The following is an 18,458-nucleotide window of genomic DNA, read 5'->3' as shown; positions in this document are numbered from 1 at the left end:
CACCCATGAATGTACCGTGGTTTGACTTGGTATGTTAAATCTAAGGTAGAGCCGGGTGGCATTAGAAACAAAAAAAACCTGTCCAACTAGATCAACATGGAATGCTATGTGGAGAAGCAGACTTACCTTTCCTTCAATGGCTGATTGGAACTCCCCCACTAGCTTGGCATCAGAGTCGATCACAAATATGCTCCTCAGTTGGGGGGATTTCTGATCAGCGTAGATGAAATCTAGGATTCCCTTGATAACTGCTACACAGCTTTCTTTGACAGAAAAACCAAAGGTGCCATACCCCATCACTGGCATGCCTAAGGAGACACACTTCTTTTTTTCTGCTCCCAATAAACTGTCCCTGACAGCAGACTGCAGATAGACAGTGTTGAGAGGTGTGGAAGCCTTCCCCAATACAGGAATGCCTGCATAGATGAGGTGTTTAGCTCCAAGGGTTCCTGGGTTGGACAAGGCCACATCTCCCGCCTGTAGAGTTTGCCTTTCCTTCAGGAACTTGTCACACACCTTCCTGATCTCAGGCCCACCCATCTGAAGGAATTGTTTGGCGATCGGAGTATCGAAGGCCAGGCTGCTGCTCAGAGGGCAGATCAGAGCATCTGCAGCATGTTGGGAGATGTTACCCTGACCCACGGTTAAAGTGATGCACCCTTCTATGTCGTAGCTGTATTCCTGGCAGTGGGTAATCAATGGTGATAGGTAGAGCTTACACCCTAACTCCTTGGCCTTAGCCTGCAGAGCAACTCGGTTCTTCTCCAGGACTTTGGACTTGCCGGCTTCGGAGTATGTGTACTTCTCCGTCGTTATTGTACTGACCTGCTGTTTCACTGCATCTAAGGCCTCTTTGATTTTATCGCTCGCTGCAGTGATCTTCAGGCAAGGGGATCCTTGTGTTTTGCATGGCAGTATAGTCACGCCAAGGGCCTTCATTTCAGGGACCTCTGAGAGTTTCATACAAGAGGCCACATACTGTACTTCCTGCACTGATTTGAGAGGGACGTCCGCTGTTTCTGGCTTCTTGTTATCCAGGTATCCCCTTAACTTCCCTGACACATCTGCTACAACATTGGAGAAACCACAGACACCGATCTTCTCCTGCGAAACTGAGATGCTGACATTGTGGTTGTTCTTGGTGGATTTGAGCTCACCTTCGAGTCCGGCAAAGAACTGCAGCCATTGTTCGCCTTTTGTCACGTGGGTTTGGTCTGGTGTGAGTTTGATGACTTCCTCTTTGATGACCTCGTGTAGTTTGTCTTCAGCTCTCTGGATGTCAGTTCTATCTGCCAGGATCTGGATGGAATCATTACCAAGGAGGAACACAGATGATATGTTGTTCTGGGCAAAGTGGTTCTTCTCAATCTTCTTCAGGTCCACAGACTTTAGGAACTCCATCAGAGGCATTGATATGTCAAGGAGTTTGGCTTCAACGTTCCCCAGGGCCTCTTTCACAGCACCTTCTGCTGTGCTCACCTGGTTCTCCAAACCCTTTAGGCAGATGATAAAGCTTTCTTCATCTTTAGAAAACCCTACGTCCACTATTTTACCAGAGACAAGATCACAAATGAAATCCAGCTTTTCCTTAGAGTCCAGTGGGATTTTTCTTAATACCGTGTTCCTCTCCCTCTCAAGCTCATCACTAGCATTTTTCACCATTTGCTCAATCTTCTCCACTAGGGTCTTCACCTCATTCTGCACACACACCACCACTATCTCAGCACTGGTGATCCTGTGAGAGATGCTAGCGCCAGGGGATTTGAGGCCAAGACAACCGCTCTCGATCCTTTCCCAGACCTCCACCTCTATGGGCAGCTGAACCTCTTTATATTTCTCTAGCAAGGCCAGAGCCTCTCTCCGGGCTTTCCTCTCCCATGTAGGGAACAATCTGAGCATGCCCAAAGACTCATTCTCCATGGTCATGTCCAGTTCCATCTGAGGGGGTTCTGTACTCATGTTGAAGGAAACTCTAGCATGGACCCTAAGGAGAACAGTTGTAATTTCCTGCTTGCGGGTCTCGTCACGGTTAATGAAGTCAAGGAGTTCCACACTGAGTGGAAGGATCACTTTAGTGGGGATGTCTGGGAGGAGGGCTGTTTGTCCCGTCAAAGCCTTCTGCAGGCTGGAGTAGAACAGCTGAGCTATGAGGTCGACCCCACCAAAATGATGCTTGTGTTCTGACACCTGATGGGCAACTGGAACAAGGAAAACAGGGGACAGAATTAATTACTACTGAATTGCCTTAAAGACATCATCCATTTCTCCTGTTGAAAAGTGATATCCCAAGTAGAAATACAGTATACACACTAAAGCTAAAAAAATATACAGTGTCAGTCAAAAGTTTAGACTAACCTACTTATTCAAGGGTTTTTCTTTATTTTTACTATTTTCTACATTGTAGAATTATAGTCAAGATATCAAGACTATGAAATAACACACATGGAATCATGTAGTAACCAAAAAAGTGATAAACAAATATTTTATACTCTTCAAAGTAGCCACCCTTTGCCTTGATGACAGCTTTGCACACTCTTGGCATTCTCTCAACCAGCCTAACCTGGAATGCTTTTCCAACAGTCTTGAAGGACTTCGCACATATACTGAGAACTTGTTGGCTGCTTTTCCTTCACTCGCGGTCCAACTCATCTCAAACTACCTCAATTGGGTTGAGGTCGGGTGATTGTGGAAGCCAGGTCATCTGATGTAGCACATCACTCTCCTTCTTGGTCAAATGGCCCTTACACAGCCTGGAGGTGTTAGGTCATTGTCTCGTTGAAAAACAAATGACAGTCCCACTAAGCGCAAACCAGATGGGATGGCGTATCGCTGCACAATGCTGTGGTAGCCATGCTGGTTAAGTGTGCCTTGAATTCAAAATAAATCACGAGTGTCACCAGCAAAGCCCCCCCACACCATCAAACCATGCTTCACGGTGGAAACAACACATGCAGAGATCATCCGTTCACCTATTCTGCATTTCACAAAGACACAGCGGTTGGAACCAAATTTGGACTCCTCAGACCAAAGGACAGACTTCCACCGGCGGTCTAATGTCCATTGCTCGTGTTTCTTGGCCCAAGCAAGTCTCTTCTTCTTACTGGTGTCCTTGCAGCAATTCAACCATGAAGGCCTGATTCACGCAGTCTCCTCTGAACAGTTGATGTTTAGATGTGTCTGTTACTTGAACTCTGAAGTATTTATCTGGGCTGCAATTTCTGAAGCCGGTAACTCTAATGAACTTCTCATCTGCAGCAGAGGTAACTTTGGGTCTTCCTTTCCTGTGGCGGTCCTCATGAGAGCCAGTTTCATCATAGCGCTTGATGGTTTTTGCGACTGCACTTGAAGAAACATTCAAAGTTCTTGAAATTTTGCAGATTGACTGACCTTCGTGTCTGAAAGTAATGATGGACTGTCGTTTCTCTTTGCTTATTTGAGCTGTACATGCCATAATATGGACTTAGTCTTTTACCAAATAGGGCTATCTTCTGTATACCACCCATACCTTGTCACAACACAACTTAAACACATTAAGAGTGAAAGAAATGTCACAAATTAACAAGGCACACCTCTTAATTTAAATGCATTCCAGGTGACTACCTCATGAAGCTGGTTGAGAGAATGCCAAGATAGTGCAATGGGTGGCTACTTTGAAGAATCTAAACTATAAAATATATTTTGATTTGTTGAACACGTTTTTGGTTACTACGTGATTCCATACAGTTGAAGTCAGAAGTTTATATACACTTAGGTTGGAGTCATGAAAACTCGTTTTTCAACCACTCCACAAATTTCTTGTTAACAAACTATAGTTTTGGCAAGTTGGTTAGGACATAACTACTTTGTGCATGACACAAGTAATTTTTCCAACTATTGTTTACAGACATATTATTTCACTGTATCACAATTCTAGTGGTTCAGAAGTTTACATACACTAAGTTGACTGTGCCTTTAAACAGCTTGAAAAATTCCAGAAGATTGTGTCATGGCTTTGGAAACTTCTGAAAGGCTAATTGACATCATTTGAGTCAATTTGAGGTGTACCTGTGGCTGTATTTCAAGGCCTGCCTTCAAACTCAGTGCCTCTTTGCTTGACATCATGGGAAAATCAAAAGAAATCAGCCAACACCTCAGAAAAATAATTGTAGACCTCCACAAGTTCATCCTTGGGAGCAATTTCCAAACGCCTGAAGGTACCACGTTCATCTGTACAAACAATAGTACGCAAGTATCAACACCATGGGACCACGCAGCCGTCATACCGCTCAAGAAGGAGACGCATTCTGTCTCCTAGAGATGAACGTACTGTGGTGCGAAAAGTGCAAATCAATCCCAGAACAACAGCAAAGGACCTTGTGAAGATGATGGAGGAAAAAGGTAAAAAAAGTATCTATATCCACAGTAAAACAAGTCCGATATCGTCATAACCTGAAAGGCCGCTCAGCAAGGAAGAAGCCACTGCTCCAAAACCGCCATAAAAAAACAGACTACGGTTTGCAACTGCACATGGGGACAAAGATCGTACTTTTTGGGGAAATGTCCGCTAGTCTGATGAAACAAAAATATAACTGTCTGGCCATAATGACCATCATTATGTTTGGAGGAAAAAGGGGGAGGCTGGCAAGCTGAAGAACACCATCCCAACCATGAAGCACGTAGGTGGCAGCATCATGTTGTGGGGGTGCTTTGCTGCAGGAGGGACTGGTGCACTTCACAAAATAGATGGCTTCATGAGGTAGGAAAATGATGTGGATATATTGAAGCAAAATCTCAAGACATCGGTCAGGAAGTTAAAGCTTGGTCGCAAATGGGTCTTCCAAATGGACAATGACCCCAAGCATACTTCCAAAGTTGTGGCAAAATGGCTTAAGGACAACAAAATCAAGGTGTTGGAGTGGCCATCACAAAACCCTAACCTCAACCCTATAGAAAATGTGTGGGCATAACTGTAAAAGCGTGTGCGAGCAAGGAGGCCTACAAACCTGACTCAGTTACACCAGCTCTGTCAGGAGGAATGGGCCAGAATTCACCCAACTTATTGTGGGAAGCTTGTGGAAGGCTACCCGAAACGTTTGACCCAAGATAAACAATTTAAAGGCAATGCTACCAAATACTAATTGAGTGTATGTAAACTTCTGACCCACTGGGAATGTGATGAAAGAAATAAAAGCTGAAATAAATCATTCGCTCTACTATTATTCTGACATTTCACATTCTTAAAGTGAAGTGGTGATCCTAACTGACCTAAGACAGGGAATTTTTACTTGGATTAAATATCAGGAATTGTGAAAAACTGAGTTTAAAATGTATTTGACTAAGGTGTATGTAAACGTCCGACATCAACTGTATCTGTTATTTCACAGCTCTGATGTCTTCACTATAGTTCTACATTGTAGAAAATAGTAAAAATAATGAAAAACCCTGGAATGAGTAGGTGTGTTCAAACTTTTGACTGGTATTCTATATGTTTTGAGCAAAATTGTGTTTTTTTTAGAAAACTTCAATCTTCAAGGAGTAGGTCTGATGGTCAGATGTGATGTCATCAGCCTCCCTCCTCACTTGAGGAACAATAGGAGCAATAGAGAACAGAAGAAGAAAGTCCTCCTCCCTCACTTGTGCCATTTCATGTCATACTGGGACCACCTATTGAGATGTGCATTTTGTTAAAACCTCTTTGGACTAGGCGTTCCGCTAGCGGGACAACTTCCGGTGAAACTGGAGGGCGTGCAATTCAAATAAATAATCATAAAAATTATGGATATTGGGCCTCCCGGGTGGCGCAGTGGTCTAGGGCACTGCATCGCAGTGCTAACTGCGCCACCAGAGTCTCTGGGTTCGCGCCCAGGCTCTGTCGCAGCCGGCCGCGACCGGGAGGTCCGTGGGGCGACGCACAATTGGCATAGCGTCGTCCGGGTTAGGGAGGGTTTGGCCGGTAGGGATATCCTTGTCTCATCGCGCTCCAGCGACTCCTGTGGCGGGCCGGGCGCAGTGCGCGCTAACCAAGGGGGCCAGGTACACGGTGTTTCCTCCGACACATTGGTGCGGCTGGCTTCCGGGTTGGAGGCGCGCTGTGTTAAGAAGCAGTGCGGCTTGGTTGGGTTGTGCTTCGGAGGACGCATGGCTTTCGACCTTCGTCTCTCCCGAGCCCGTACGGGAGTTGTAGCGATGAGACAAGATAGTAATTACTAGCGATTGGATACCACGAAAATTGGGGAGAAAATGGGATAAAATTTATTTAAAAAAATAAAAAAATAAAAAATAAAAAAATATGGATATTAAACATTTAGGTGCATACAAGTGTCTTATATCGGTTGAAAGCTTAAATTCTTGTTAATCTAACTGCACTGTGCGATTTACAGTAGCCATTACAGCAAATGCACGCCATGCGATTGTTTGAGTACGGCGCCCCACATCAAAAAAAATTCCACCGGCACAGGTTTCATAAATTCACAAATAGCGATTAAATATTCAATTACTTTTTGAAAACCTTCCTCTGATTTGTCATCCAAAGGGTCCCAGCTATAACATGTGGTGTCGTTTTGTTAGATAAAATCCTTCTTTATATCCCAAAAAGTCTGTTTAGTTGGCGCCATCGATTTGAGTAATCCACTTGTTCAACATGCAGAAAAAGGAATCCGAAAATATACCACTTTGTTTCAACAACTATTGACTCCTCAGATACCCTAGAATGTAATCAAACTATAATATTTCTTACGGAAAGAAGTATGTTCAATAGGAAATCGATTTTAGCAGGTGCGTCTTGTCTTCATCGCGGTCCCAAACACGAATTTCCAAGACTGTGTCCCTCTACTAAAACTCATATTATGAGTTTCCAAAAACTCATAAACTCAGTAACTTCCAAAACTTATTTGTTTTGGAAGTTACAAGCCTGAAACCTTGAACATAGACTGCTGACACCCTGTGGATGCCATAGGAATTGCATCCTGGGAGCTAGAATTCAGTATGCCCCTATACTTTCCATTGTAAGAGCATGGGCCCTCCCCCCAAAAATTCTGGTTTGTTTTTCTTTGGATTTTCTCCTACCATATCTATTGTGTTATAGTCTCCTATATTATTTTAACATTTTTACAAACCTCTAAGTATTTCCTTTCCAATGGTACCAATTATATGCATATCTTGGCTTCAGGGCCTGAGCAACAGGCAGATTACTTAGGGCATGTCAGTCAGGCGGAAATTGAGAAAAAAGGGGCCTAGCCCTTTAAGTAAATCAGGTGTTAAATTAGGTGAAAATGAGACTGGAGGAGGACTTGAACACTATATTGTATTTCCAAGCTCATCAATTGTAACTGTTTGGAAATACCAGGATAGCACACGGATGTAACGCATTACGCTTTGAAATGCATAATATACAATGTGCATGTACAACTATTGATACAACTGTAGGCCTACACACAACATCATTTCTAGAGCATAATGTAATTGAAAAGGGCCCTACCATGACAGTCTTCAAAGGTGATGACCATGCTCTTGCCCTTTGTAACCCAAATCTGGGACCTGATAGCCCCTCCTTTGCTCCTCCTGCTGGAGAAGTAGAGATTCAGGGCCTCCTCCACCCCTCCTTTGATTTGGCTCATGTCCCCCTGGACAAGTACAGAGTCTGTCAGCTCTAAACGGCAAGCCCCAATCTCCATGCCCTGGAACTTCTTTGACAAGCATTTCCTAAGGAAGGACTTTATGTCTGTGGAACATGGATAGTTAGATTGATAGTTAGATTAGTGTTGTATTTCGCTGTTTGGTCATGCAACTTAATTGAATGGTGTAATAGTGATATGGCGTATACATATTTGTGATGTATCTGTGGACCCACCAATGTCCTGTTTGAAGGTGACCACTACTCTTTCTCCATCGTCAAGGGTCTCCCAGACATGTTCAGTGCCTTGGCTGCAGCTGCCGATGTATAGAGAGACAATGTCGCACTTGCAGGTCTCGTTGAACCCAGTCAGGATGAAGCGTCTTTTGTCCAGTTTCCCTTCAACAGCAGTCTCATTGTACACCTGCACAGAAATGCCATACTGATGCTCCTTCTTGGCAAGGACTTTCTCTGCATCTGAGAGGAGGTAGTAGGTACAGTATTTATTGGTGGGTATGAATGATCAAGCAGACTCAAGAAATTCACTCATGTAATGTTCACTTGATGATATAAGTAGATGACATGTCACAATGTCATCACGTCACAATGTCATCACATGTCACAGTGTCACAATGTCAATGTCATCACATGTAACAATGTAAATTATCTGAGATACAAAGACTAAAAAAAAATCAACATATACTTGTTTCAAATAGCAGCTATTGTATTCTAGTGACTGAGAAGGAATCATTTCCTTATGAGCCCTATTCCCAGCTGAGATGACTAATGGTATTTTACAGTCAAAGGAAAGTAACCTCTGAATGATACACAAGTATCATAGTTTATCTAATTAGTGCTTATCCTGACAGGTACAAAGTTGAACTGTCCACTGAAAGCAATACAAGTGGTTAACAACTCCCACATACAGTAAATCCACAATATAATATTCACTTGAAGAAAGAACATTTTAATTAGATGAGTCTATGGGAAAACACTCCTTACCTGACTGACAGGACAGTTTAAGAACCCAGCTATTCTTTCCATGTCTTGTAATGCTGACCTCTCCTTCTTCTGAAGCAAACTGCTCAAAATACAAGTTAAGGAGCTCCTTTTCACATTCCTTGGTGGTTCTGACAAGTAGTAATTTTATGTCATCATCCGTCACTGAATCTGAAAAATAAACAGACACACAGAATGAACATTACTGTGGTTTCCCTATTGATTTAATATCTTATTAAAGATATGTCAATATTTAACTTTTTGATTTTTTCCCCCCCACAGTGGTTTAGATGGTACAATTATTCTCTACACCATGCTAGTTTATTTTGTCACATAAACTGAAATCAGGAAAATGATTAGAGTTTTAGCAACCAGGAAATTGCGGAGCGAATTCTGCATAGTGCAACTTTAAGTATATTTATGAATATGAGTCTTACCCGCTAGACTCTCTGACACTGGCTGATACATCACAGACAAAGACAGAGAGAAAACACATTAGTAGGTCCAAATGATGTAATGCTGTAATGCTGTATATTGCCAACTCTAACTTGATACAATATAAGCAACACATAAAGAATTACCTTCTCTTCAACGTTAGGTGAAGACTTTCCTAGAGAAGTCAGTTTGTCTTTTGTAGGGCGAGGGAAGACTGGTGGTTTAACTTTCTTCACTTCTGTTTCACCGTCATCTTCCTTCAGTTTCACTTGAAGCTCAACCACCCCAAAAGGGATTTTGAAATCAATTTTATGGCATTTTCTAGCCAACACTTTCTGCAGAGCTGAGGAGGAATTGACAGACCATCATTACATACTTATCTTACAAAGACTTATGTGGCTCCTAAGACACAGGTTACATTACTGAACTAAATTCATTTGGTATTTGGAGCTCTATACCCACCGGGTACATACGTCAATTCAACGTCTATTTCACGTTGGTTCAACGTAACTTCATTGAAATGACGTGGAAACAACATTGATTCAACCAGTGTGTGCCCATTGGGATAGTTTCTAACACCATTATCACCATTCAGCACAGCCTACTCACAAGGCTCAGTGTTATATGGCCTATTTATACAATAAATGGGTCTAATCCTGAATGCTGATTGGTTAAAACCGTATTCCAGCCGGTGTCTATTCCACAAGTTAACACCAGCTAAATGTGACGTTAAAATGCCTATTTACTCTGTTCCATCTGACTGGGCAATCCAATGTCTCAACCCAGCCAGGCAATTTATAAACTCCACTATAAAAAGCATCTAGACATTATCTCACATTTCTTTTAGACTAACATTTAGTTTTCAACAGCGGAGATTTGTATAAACCTTGCTGTCGGTCTACGACATTTGAAACATTGTTTCAATATTTAAATTAGATCTCCAGCTGTCATATACAGTGGGGCAAAAAAGTATTTAGTCAGCCACCAATTGTGCAAGTTCTCCCACTTAAAAAGATGAGAGAGGCCTGTAATTTTCATCATAGGTACACTTCAACTATGACAGACAAAAGGAGATTTTTTTTCTCTCCAGAAAATCACATTGTAGGATTTTTAATGAATTTATTTGTAAATTATGGTGGAAAATAAGTATTTGGTCAATAACAAAAGTTTATCTCAATACTTTGTTATATACCCTTTGTTGGCAATGACAGAGGTCAAACGTTTTCTGTAAGTCTTCACAAGGTTTTCACACACTGTTGCTGGTATTTTGGCCCATTCCTCCATGCAGATCTCCTCTAGAGCAGTGATGTTTTGTGGCTGTTGCTGGGCAACACGGACTTTCAACTCCCTCCAAAGATTTTCTATGGGGTTGAGATCTGGAGACTGGCTAGGCCACTCCAGGACCTTGAAATGCTTCTTACGAAGCCACTCCTTCGTTGCCCGGGCGGTGTGTTTGGGATCATTGTCATGCTGAAAGACCCAGCCACGTTTCATCTTCAATGCCCTTGCTGATGGTAGGCTTTGTTACTTTGGTCCCAGCTCTCTGCAGGTCATTCACTAGGTCCCCCCATGTGGTTATGGGATTTTTGCTCACTGTTCTTGTGACCATTTTGACCCCACGGGGTGAGATCTTGCGTGGAGCCCCAGATCGAGGGAGATTATCAGTGGTCTTGTATGTCTTCCATTTCCTAATAATTGCTCCCACAGTTGATTTCTTCAAACCAAGCTGCTTACCTATTGCAGATTCAGTCTTCCCAGCCTGGTGCAGGTCTACAATTTTGTTTCTGGTGTCCTTTGACAGCTCTTTGGTCTTGGCCATAGTGGAGTTTGGAGTGTGACTGTTTGAGGTTGTGGACAGGTGTCTTTTATACTGATAACAAGTTCAAACAGGTGCCATTAATACAGGTAACGAGTGGAGGACAGAGGAGCCTCTTAAAGAAGAAGTTACAGGTTTGTAGGTGACCAAATACTTATTTTCCACCATAATTTGCAAATAAATTCATAAAAAATCCTACAATGTGATTTTCAGGATTTTTTTCCCTCATTTTGTCTGTCATAGTTGAAGTGTACCTATGATGAAAATTACAGGCCTCTCTCATCTTTTTAAGTGGGAGAACTTGCACAATTGGTGGCTGACTAAATACTTTTTTGCCCCACTGTAGTAATATAGTAACGTGTCGCGAGTCGGGACGAGACAGACAGACAGGCAGTGTTTCTCAGCCAGTCGAAATTATGAATCAGCTGACATAATTTTTATGGATATATACAAAGAAATGTCAATTGAAAAAAGGTCAAATGAAACAAAGTGCAGCTAGTTTGCAGTCTTTCAAGCTACAGTTAGAAGTGATTGTTTTATCTGTGTTGTTGGCTAGCTCCTCTGAACAACAGTGTCCTGAAGAGTGAGCACGTTTTCTATGCAAGGAGAAATCGCGCCTCATTAGCTCATTGTTATGGATGTATCCAAATAAATGTCATTAGAAAACAGCTTAAACTAATGCAAATGCAGCTACTTTGTTGTTATTCTGGCTAGAAAGGGATAAGAACGTTGCCAGCCATTATGGAAATGGGACATTTAGAACGAACGACTGGGTCGCATCCATAGATACAGAACAAAATGACTGAATGACTGGGTCACGTCTATGGCAACCAAACCGATAGAACAAACAACCAGCCGGCTTGGGTAGCAACCCTAGATTTGTGTCGGGACTATATCTTGTGGAAGGAAGAAATAGTATGAATAAATTCATCCAAATAAGGTTTTTAATTTAAATAAGTCAATCATTATTTCAATATGTTGGTAACCCGTTGTGTAAAAGTGATACTGTCCTCGAAAATGGTGTTTGGAGAATATATTGGCACGGTTTGCCAGCCCTCGATTTCGTCTCGGGCCTAACAACACCCGTGCCAATATATCCTCCAAACGCCGGCTTCTCAGGCATTATCACTTAAATACCATGCTAAGAGCTGTTCTTAAGCACGACGCAACTCGGATTGCTTGGATACAGCCCTTAGCCGTGGTATATTGACCATATACCACAAACCCCGGACGTGCCTTATTGCTATTATAAACTGGTTACAAACATAATTAGAACATAAAAAATATGTTTTGTCATACCCCTGGTATATGGTCTCATACAGTGGTGTAAAGTACTTAAGTAAAAATACTTTAAGGTACTACTTAAGTTGTTTTTTGGAGGTATCTGTATTTTACTTGACTATTTCTATTTTTGACAACTTTTACTTCACTACATTCCTAATTAAAATAATGTACTTTTTACTCCATACATTTTGCCTGACACCCAAAAGTACTCGTTACATTATGAATGCTTAGCATGACAGGAAAATGATCCAATTCACACAAGAGAACAACCCTGGTCATCCCTACTGCCTCTGATCTGTCCGACTCACTTAACACGTGCTTCGTTTGTAAATTATGTCTGAGTGTTGGAGAGTGGCCCTATCTATCCGTAAATTTAAAAAAAAATAAGAAAATGGTGCTTCTGGTTTTCTTAATATAAGGACATTGAAATAATTCATAACTTTATTTTTGTACTTAATTATAAACTGGGTGGTTTGAGCACTGAATACTGATTGGCTGAAAGCCGTGGTATATCAGACCATATACCACGGATATGACAAAACATTTATTTTTACTGCTCTTATTACGTTGGTAACCAATTTATAATAGCAATAAGGCACCTCGGGGGTTTGTGATATATGGCCAATATACCACAGCACTGCGCATTGCGTCGTGTTTAAGAGCAGCCCTTACCCGTGGTATATTGGACATTTACCACACCTCCTCGGGCCTTATTGCTTAAATAGACCTTTATGGATGTGTCTTTATTCATAGGCCTAAATTTTGTATTAGGACAAATTGGAATAATTACCTGCATCTTCATGGTAAACGAGCAAAGCCTTCCTCTTGTCCCCAGGATAGTCTTGAATTTGTAATGTCTCTCCTCCAGACTTTCTTTTGTTTTTAAAGTGCAAATCCAACTTGGGTCTGATTTTGTCTATGTCGTCTGGCAGACCCTCCAATACCAGCGTTTTTTCAGTCATTATGTTCAGACAGTTGTCGTACTGTCCTACTTCGATTGAAGCAGCATATTTGTATGTGTCAATTCTTTCAGCAACTTCGATTTCCTGTTGTAAAACACATATTTTGTTTCCGGTTATTATGGAAAATCAGTTGCTATTACATTGCGTTGCTCTCTGTAGCAACTTTCACTTTTGATTTCGACCCCATGTGACTTCGAGGAACTTGAGTAGGTTACAAAAGGTAATCAATTCGTCGTGATATTTGACTGTAGGAAACCGTATCAGTCCGTATTTTCTCAGGCCGATTCGGTAAGTTAACATTACTTGCAACTGACCATGAATGAATCTGTCATATAAAAAGTAACATGATCGCAATAATAATTGTTAGACTTTTACGCAGATAATGGGTGACTCTGACGCCGCCAAGCCGCTTGTGAATGGAAAGGTAGCGTAAATTCATGTAGGCCAATTGGACAATAATTTCCTTTGACTATTCTTTTTTTCGAAATACATTACATCTCTTTTTATAAATAGATGGATAACGTCGACGATGAAGAACAGAAACTGTCTGTAGCTAAGGAAGAGCTGAAACAATTGACGGTAGGCCTGTTTGCAGAGTTTAGCTATTAATCTGTCAAATTAATGTTTTTTACATAAATATTTATTTCCTATTATTATGCAGAAACAACTTGAGAAGGCAGAGGACGAAAAATCTAGGCTGCAGTTGGCAAAACTGAGCGCAGAAGATTCAAAGAAAGAGGCTTCAAAAGATTTGACAGCCCTTCAACAACAGGGGCAGCGACGTCAGGAGGAGTTCTCTCAAACTGTGAAAGGGATACAGGTAGTCACTTACCTGCCCGTGGCTGAACGCCTTTTAAAATAACATTCACTCAATGGATAATTATATTACATTTACTACTGTAGTTTTATCTGTATAGTCACCCAGATATTTATTGAGGCTGTGGTGGATGATTCAAATATGTTTTTCAAATGTAACCACTTGCATGGTATTGTTACACAGAATGATATCTCGATGCTTGAGAAGGGTAACAAAGATCTGATGGAGAAACTGAAGAAAAACCAGGCTAAGCTACAGGCTAAGAAGACAGAGTCTGCTACACTTCAGCAGAAGTTTAAGGTAGGTAATGTAACAACAGATGTTAAATATGAAATTCTAATATTTTGAGAGGACTAAAAAGAAAGCAATTCTGGCATGGACAACACTCACACTCTACTGCTGGTTCCAGATCCATGTCCAGATCCCTGAAAAGAAGGTGAAGTTCACCCGTAAGGAGGAGGACAGCGATGACAGCGGTCAACACATCAAGGGGGTGTTCACCATTGCCCAGAGACCATCAGTGCTCCTGAAGGGGGGGCAGGCTCTCATCACTTTTGAGGAGGAGAAAGGTACAGGATGTCCATCTTTGTGGCTTCATAAAGACAGTGCACATTAATCTACATAACTCGTCATTATGTTGAATGCGAGTCATTATGTTGAATGTGAGTCATTATGTTGAATGTGAGTCAATATGTTGAATGTGAGTCATTATCTTGAATGTGTTATATTGGGATTCTCCTTCCCTCTCTCTCAGTGGCTGCCCAGATCCTGAAGATGGCCAAGTGTACTGTGTCCTGTGATAAAGACAAGGTGCATGTGAAGCCCAAAAGCCTTACACTGGACCCCTTTGTCAAGTTTGAGGTACACCATTTTACACAATGAATGTGTCAAGTTAAATTAAGTACCTTGAAAACGTTAAAGATAACCGCCTCCAGCCGATAATGATTTAGTTTACTATGGAGTCTGTTTTCTAGAATAGAGTCATCTTATTTACTGCAAAGTGTAAAGGTGTGTTCCAATCAACTTTGAGTAAGGAATTAGGGATTCTTTCAAGAAAACTATACCATTCAATTGATACAATGGTGTCTATAATGACTTGTATTGTTGATGATTCACTGCATTGCTATTGCCCAGGTGACACACCTGTAACCAAGTTATGTGGCTGTTGCTGTGCAGATACACCTTGATGTCTCCACAAAGACACTCAGCTACTCCAATGTCCCGTTCACCCTGTCAGAGGAACGAATGAGAGACCGTCTGGAGATCAGCTTCTCCAAGCCTAGTCGAGGGGGAGGAGAGGTGCAGAGGGTGGACTATGACAAGCACACTGGGAAAGGACAAATCACCTTCCTCAACACTGGAGGTACAGTACATCTATTGTGTGTGTTTGTTTGCCAGTGTCGGAACATTATTTGTTTCATTGGAAAGTGCCGTATTCAATATGTTTAATCAGAGAAGAGTTCATATTTTAAATACTTGTGTCTACGTTTCTAGTTGCAGAGACGCTGGCCCTGAAAAGGAAGTACAGCGTGGATATGGACCGTGAGGTGAATGTGAATGTTGACCTTGTTTACAACTACACGCTGAAGAAGTTTCAGGTGAGATTCAAAGATTAAAACAGTCGCTCATCTTTTCTCTGTCATTTGTTTACATACAGTATGCCCTTCCTAAGCATTGTCCTGGTGTGACTTTCCAATCAGATCAAAGCTGTCTGGACTTTGCCATGACAGATTCAAATATGTTGGGTTTTCCAAGTCAGGAGCCACAGCTTGCTGTATTAGGTTATATAGTTTCTACTAGAGCTGGGACGATAAACCAAAATGATCTAGCCTATACTAGAGAAATGTGAAGTTTGAAATGAAATACGTTTTCTAATATGGGTGATTGTTAAATGGGACAAACTAGTAGTAGTACTAAACTCAGCAAAAAAAGAAACGTCCTCACTGTCAACTGCGTTTATTTTCAGCAAACTTAACATGTGTAAATATTTGTCCGAACATAACAAGGTTCAACAACTGAGACATAAACTGAACAAGTTCCACAGACATGTGACTAACAGAAATGGAATAATGTGTACCTGAACAAAGGGTGTAGCCACCAGCTGCATTAAGTACTGCAGTGCAACTCCTCCTTATGGACTGCACCAGATTTGCCAGTTCTTGCTGTGAGATGTTACCCCACTCTTCCAGCAAGGCACCTGTAAGTTCCTGGACATTTCTAGGGGGAATGGCCCTAGCCTTCACCCTCTGATCCAACAGGTCCCAGACGTGCTCAATGGGATTGAGATCCGGGCTCTTCGCTGGCCATGGCAGAACACTGACATTCATGTCTTGCAGGAAATCATGCACAGAACGAGCAGTATGGCTGGTGGCATTGTCATGCTGGAGGGTCATGTCAGGATGAGCTTGCAGGAAGGGTACCACATGAGGGAGGAGGATGTCTTCCCTGTAACACACATCGTTGAGATTGCCTGCAATGACAAGCTCAGTCCGATGAATCTGTGACACACCGTCCCAGTCCATGATTGACCCTTCACCTCCAAATCGATCCCGCTCCAGAGTACAGGCTTCGGTGTAACGCTTATTCCTTCGACGATAAACACGAATCCGACCATCATCCCTGGTGTGACAAAACCGTGACTCGTCAGAGAAGATAACTTTTTGCCAGTCCTGTCTGGTCCAGCGACGGTGGGTTTATGCCCATAGGCGACGTTGTTGCCGGTGATGTCTGGTGAAGACCTGCCTTACAACAGGCCTACAAGCCCTCAGTCCAGCCTCTCTCAGCCTATTGCAGAGAGTCTGAACACTGATGGAGGGATTGTGCGTTCCTGGTGTAACTCGGGCAGTTGTTGTTGCCATCCTGTACCTGTCCCGCAGGTGTGATTTCCGGATGTACCGATCCTGTGCAGGTGTTGTTACACGTGGTCTGCCACTGCGAGGACAATCAGCTGTCCGTCCTGTCTCCCTGTAGCGCTGTCTTATGTGTCTCACAGTACGGACATTGCAATTTATTGCCCTGGCCACTTCTGCAGTCCTCATGCCTCCTTGCAGCATGCCTAAGGCAAGTTCACACAGATGAGTAGGGACCCTGGGCATCTTCTTTTGGTGTTTTTCAGAGTCAGTAGAAAGGCCTCTTTAGTGTCCTACATTTTCACAACTGTGACCTTAATTGCCTACCGTCTGTAAGCTGTTAGTGTCTTAACGACCGTTCCACAGGTGCATGTTCATGAATTGTTTATGGTTCATTGAACAAGCATGGGAAACAGCGTTTAAACCCTTTACAATGAAGATCTGTGAAGTTATTTGGATTTTTACGAATTATCTTTGAAAGACAGGGTCCTGAAAAAGGGACATTACTTTTTTTGCTGAGTTTTTAAAGGATAATAAACACAAACTGTAGTTCATTGTTATAAACATATCGTTCTATTTATAGTTATTGGATCAACTCAGGCAATTTATCGCAATATGGATTTTTGTCCATATCACCCAGCTCTAGTCTCTACTGGAGCAGAACTTTGACATGTGCCTGTGTGGTATTCTTGTGACAGACTGCTAACATATGTGTTCACAAATGAACAGGATGGTTCTTTACCAACGTTTTTCTGCGGTCTTGTTTCAGATGTTATGTGTAGAGTTGACTGACACATGCATATCAACTGTGAGTGTTTTACTTTAACCTTTGTTGCAGACGTTCTGCGGCACTCCGAAGCGCACCATCCTCCTGTACGGGATTGCAGACTTCCAGGATGAGGAGGACCTGCAGGATCACCTGGAGATTCACTTCCAGAAGCCCAGTAACTATGGAGGGGAGGTGGAGTGCATCAAGTATGTCTCCGGGGGCAACGAGGTCAAGGCCTTCTTCACTGAGGACGTGGCTGAGATGGAGGCTTAACATTAACGGCCATCCTCTTACGATACATCTATGCTCATGTTTCTCAGTACTTAGTTGGTACCACATGAATGAACCTTAGTGATGATGTATTCATCCGCATTTACCATAATCTATACCCCACTGACATGCAGCACTATATTATACCAAAACTGATCTGTAAGTCTTGTGAAATTAGTCATGTCAACTTTGTATACTGATAAAGTTTAACAAGGCCAAAAACATGCATGATAATGCCTTGTGCAGTGCCTTATGTTTAGAATAATATTGATTAGTAGGATCTTTATAGTTATATAGTCAAACACTATTAGAAGGGGACAAATGAAAATGCACAGTAGTTGTTTACATCTAGAGATACTATGGCTATTTCTCTGTCAGGCATCTTTGTGATATGATTAAAGGTGTTTTTTGCTCAAACTTCAAATCATGGGTTTTTAAATCGGTCATCATGACATGAATCATGAATTTACTGTATGGATAATCCCATTGATCGTGGTATATGAGTACCCACCTACTTAATTTCACCCCATTAATAAAACAATACAATGTGATATGCATTTTAAACACCTGTATGCTTTCTGACCACAGTGCTTAAATATAGGCCTGAATACACACCATTCAAATATTGATAACAGCAGGTGATAACATAATCTGTGCTGAGCAAAA

At 41.9% G+C, this 18,458-nt stretch overlaps 2 protein-coding genes across 3 annotated transcripts in view; one reads left to right on the top strand and one right to left on the bottom strand.

Moving 5' to 3' along the window:
• parp14rs3 (poly(ADP-ribose) polymerase family member 14-related sequence 3) overlaps positions 1 to 9,278 on the bottom strand; it is a 31,045-nt gene extending 21,767 nt beyond the window's left edge. Inside the window, exons 1-5 of the mRNA XM_039014242.1 lie at positions 9,273 to 9,278; positions 9,028 to 9,049; positions 7,829 to 8,068; positions 7,457 to 7,699; positions 127 to 2,198 (exon numbers count right to left, since the gene is read on the bottom strand). Of these exons, the coding sequence (XP_038870170.1) occupies positions 127 to 2,198; positions 7,457 to 7,699; positions 7,829 to 8,068; positions 9,028 to 9,049; positions 9,273 to 9,278 (2,583 nt within the window). The remainder of the gene's footprint in view (positions 1 to 126; positions 2,199 to 7,456; positions 7,700 to 7,828; positions 8,069 to 9,027; positions 9,050 to 9,272) is intronic.
• Positions 9,279 to 13,191: 3,913 nt separating this feature from the next.
• nmi (N-myc (and STAT) interactor) lies at positions 13,192 to 18,216 on the top strand. Of its 2 annotated transcripts, none has more exons than XM_039014633.1 (10): positions 13,192 to 13,375; positions 13,455 to 13,511; positions 13,601 to 13,666; positions 13,749 to 13,907; positions 14,088 to 14,204; positions 14,314 to 14,473; positions 14,659 to 14,765; positions 15,081 to 15,267; positions 15,399 to 15,502; positions 17,592 to 18,216. In XM_039014633.1, the coding sequence occupies exons 2-10, from the start codon at positions 13,470 to 13,472 to the stop codon at positions 17,793 to 17,795; spliced, it is 1,146 nt and encodes a 381-aa protein (XP_038870561.1). In that variant the 5' UTR covers positions 13,192 to 13,375; positions 13,455 to 13,469; the 3' UTR covers positions 17,796 to 18,216. The 2 variants fall into 2 exon arrangements, with proteins under 2 accessions (XP_038870561.1, XP_038870562.1); XM_039014634.1 differs by having other exon boundaries at positions 13,193 to 13,375; positions 13,467 to 13,511.
• Positions 18,217 to 18,458: the final 242 nt, after the last annotated feature.

This window comes from Salvelinus namaycush, chromosome 19, assembly GCF_016432855.1.
Source record: "Salvelinus namaycush isolate Seneca chromosome 19, SaNama_1.0, whole genome shotgun sequence".
NCBI classification, from domain to species: Eukaryota; Metazoa; Chordata; class Actinopteri; order Salmoniformes; family Salmonidae; genus Salvelinus; species Salvelinus namaycush.
Note: the sequence above shows the minus strand (reverse complement) of the source record. Positions and strands in the feature narration are given on the sequence as shown.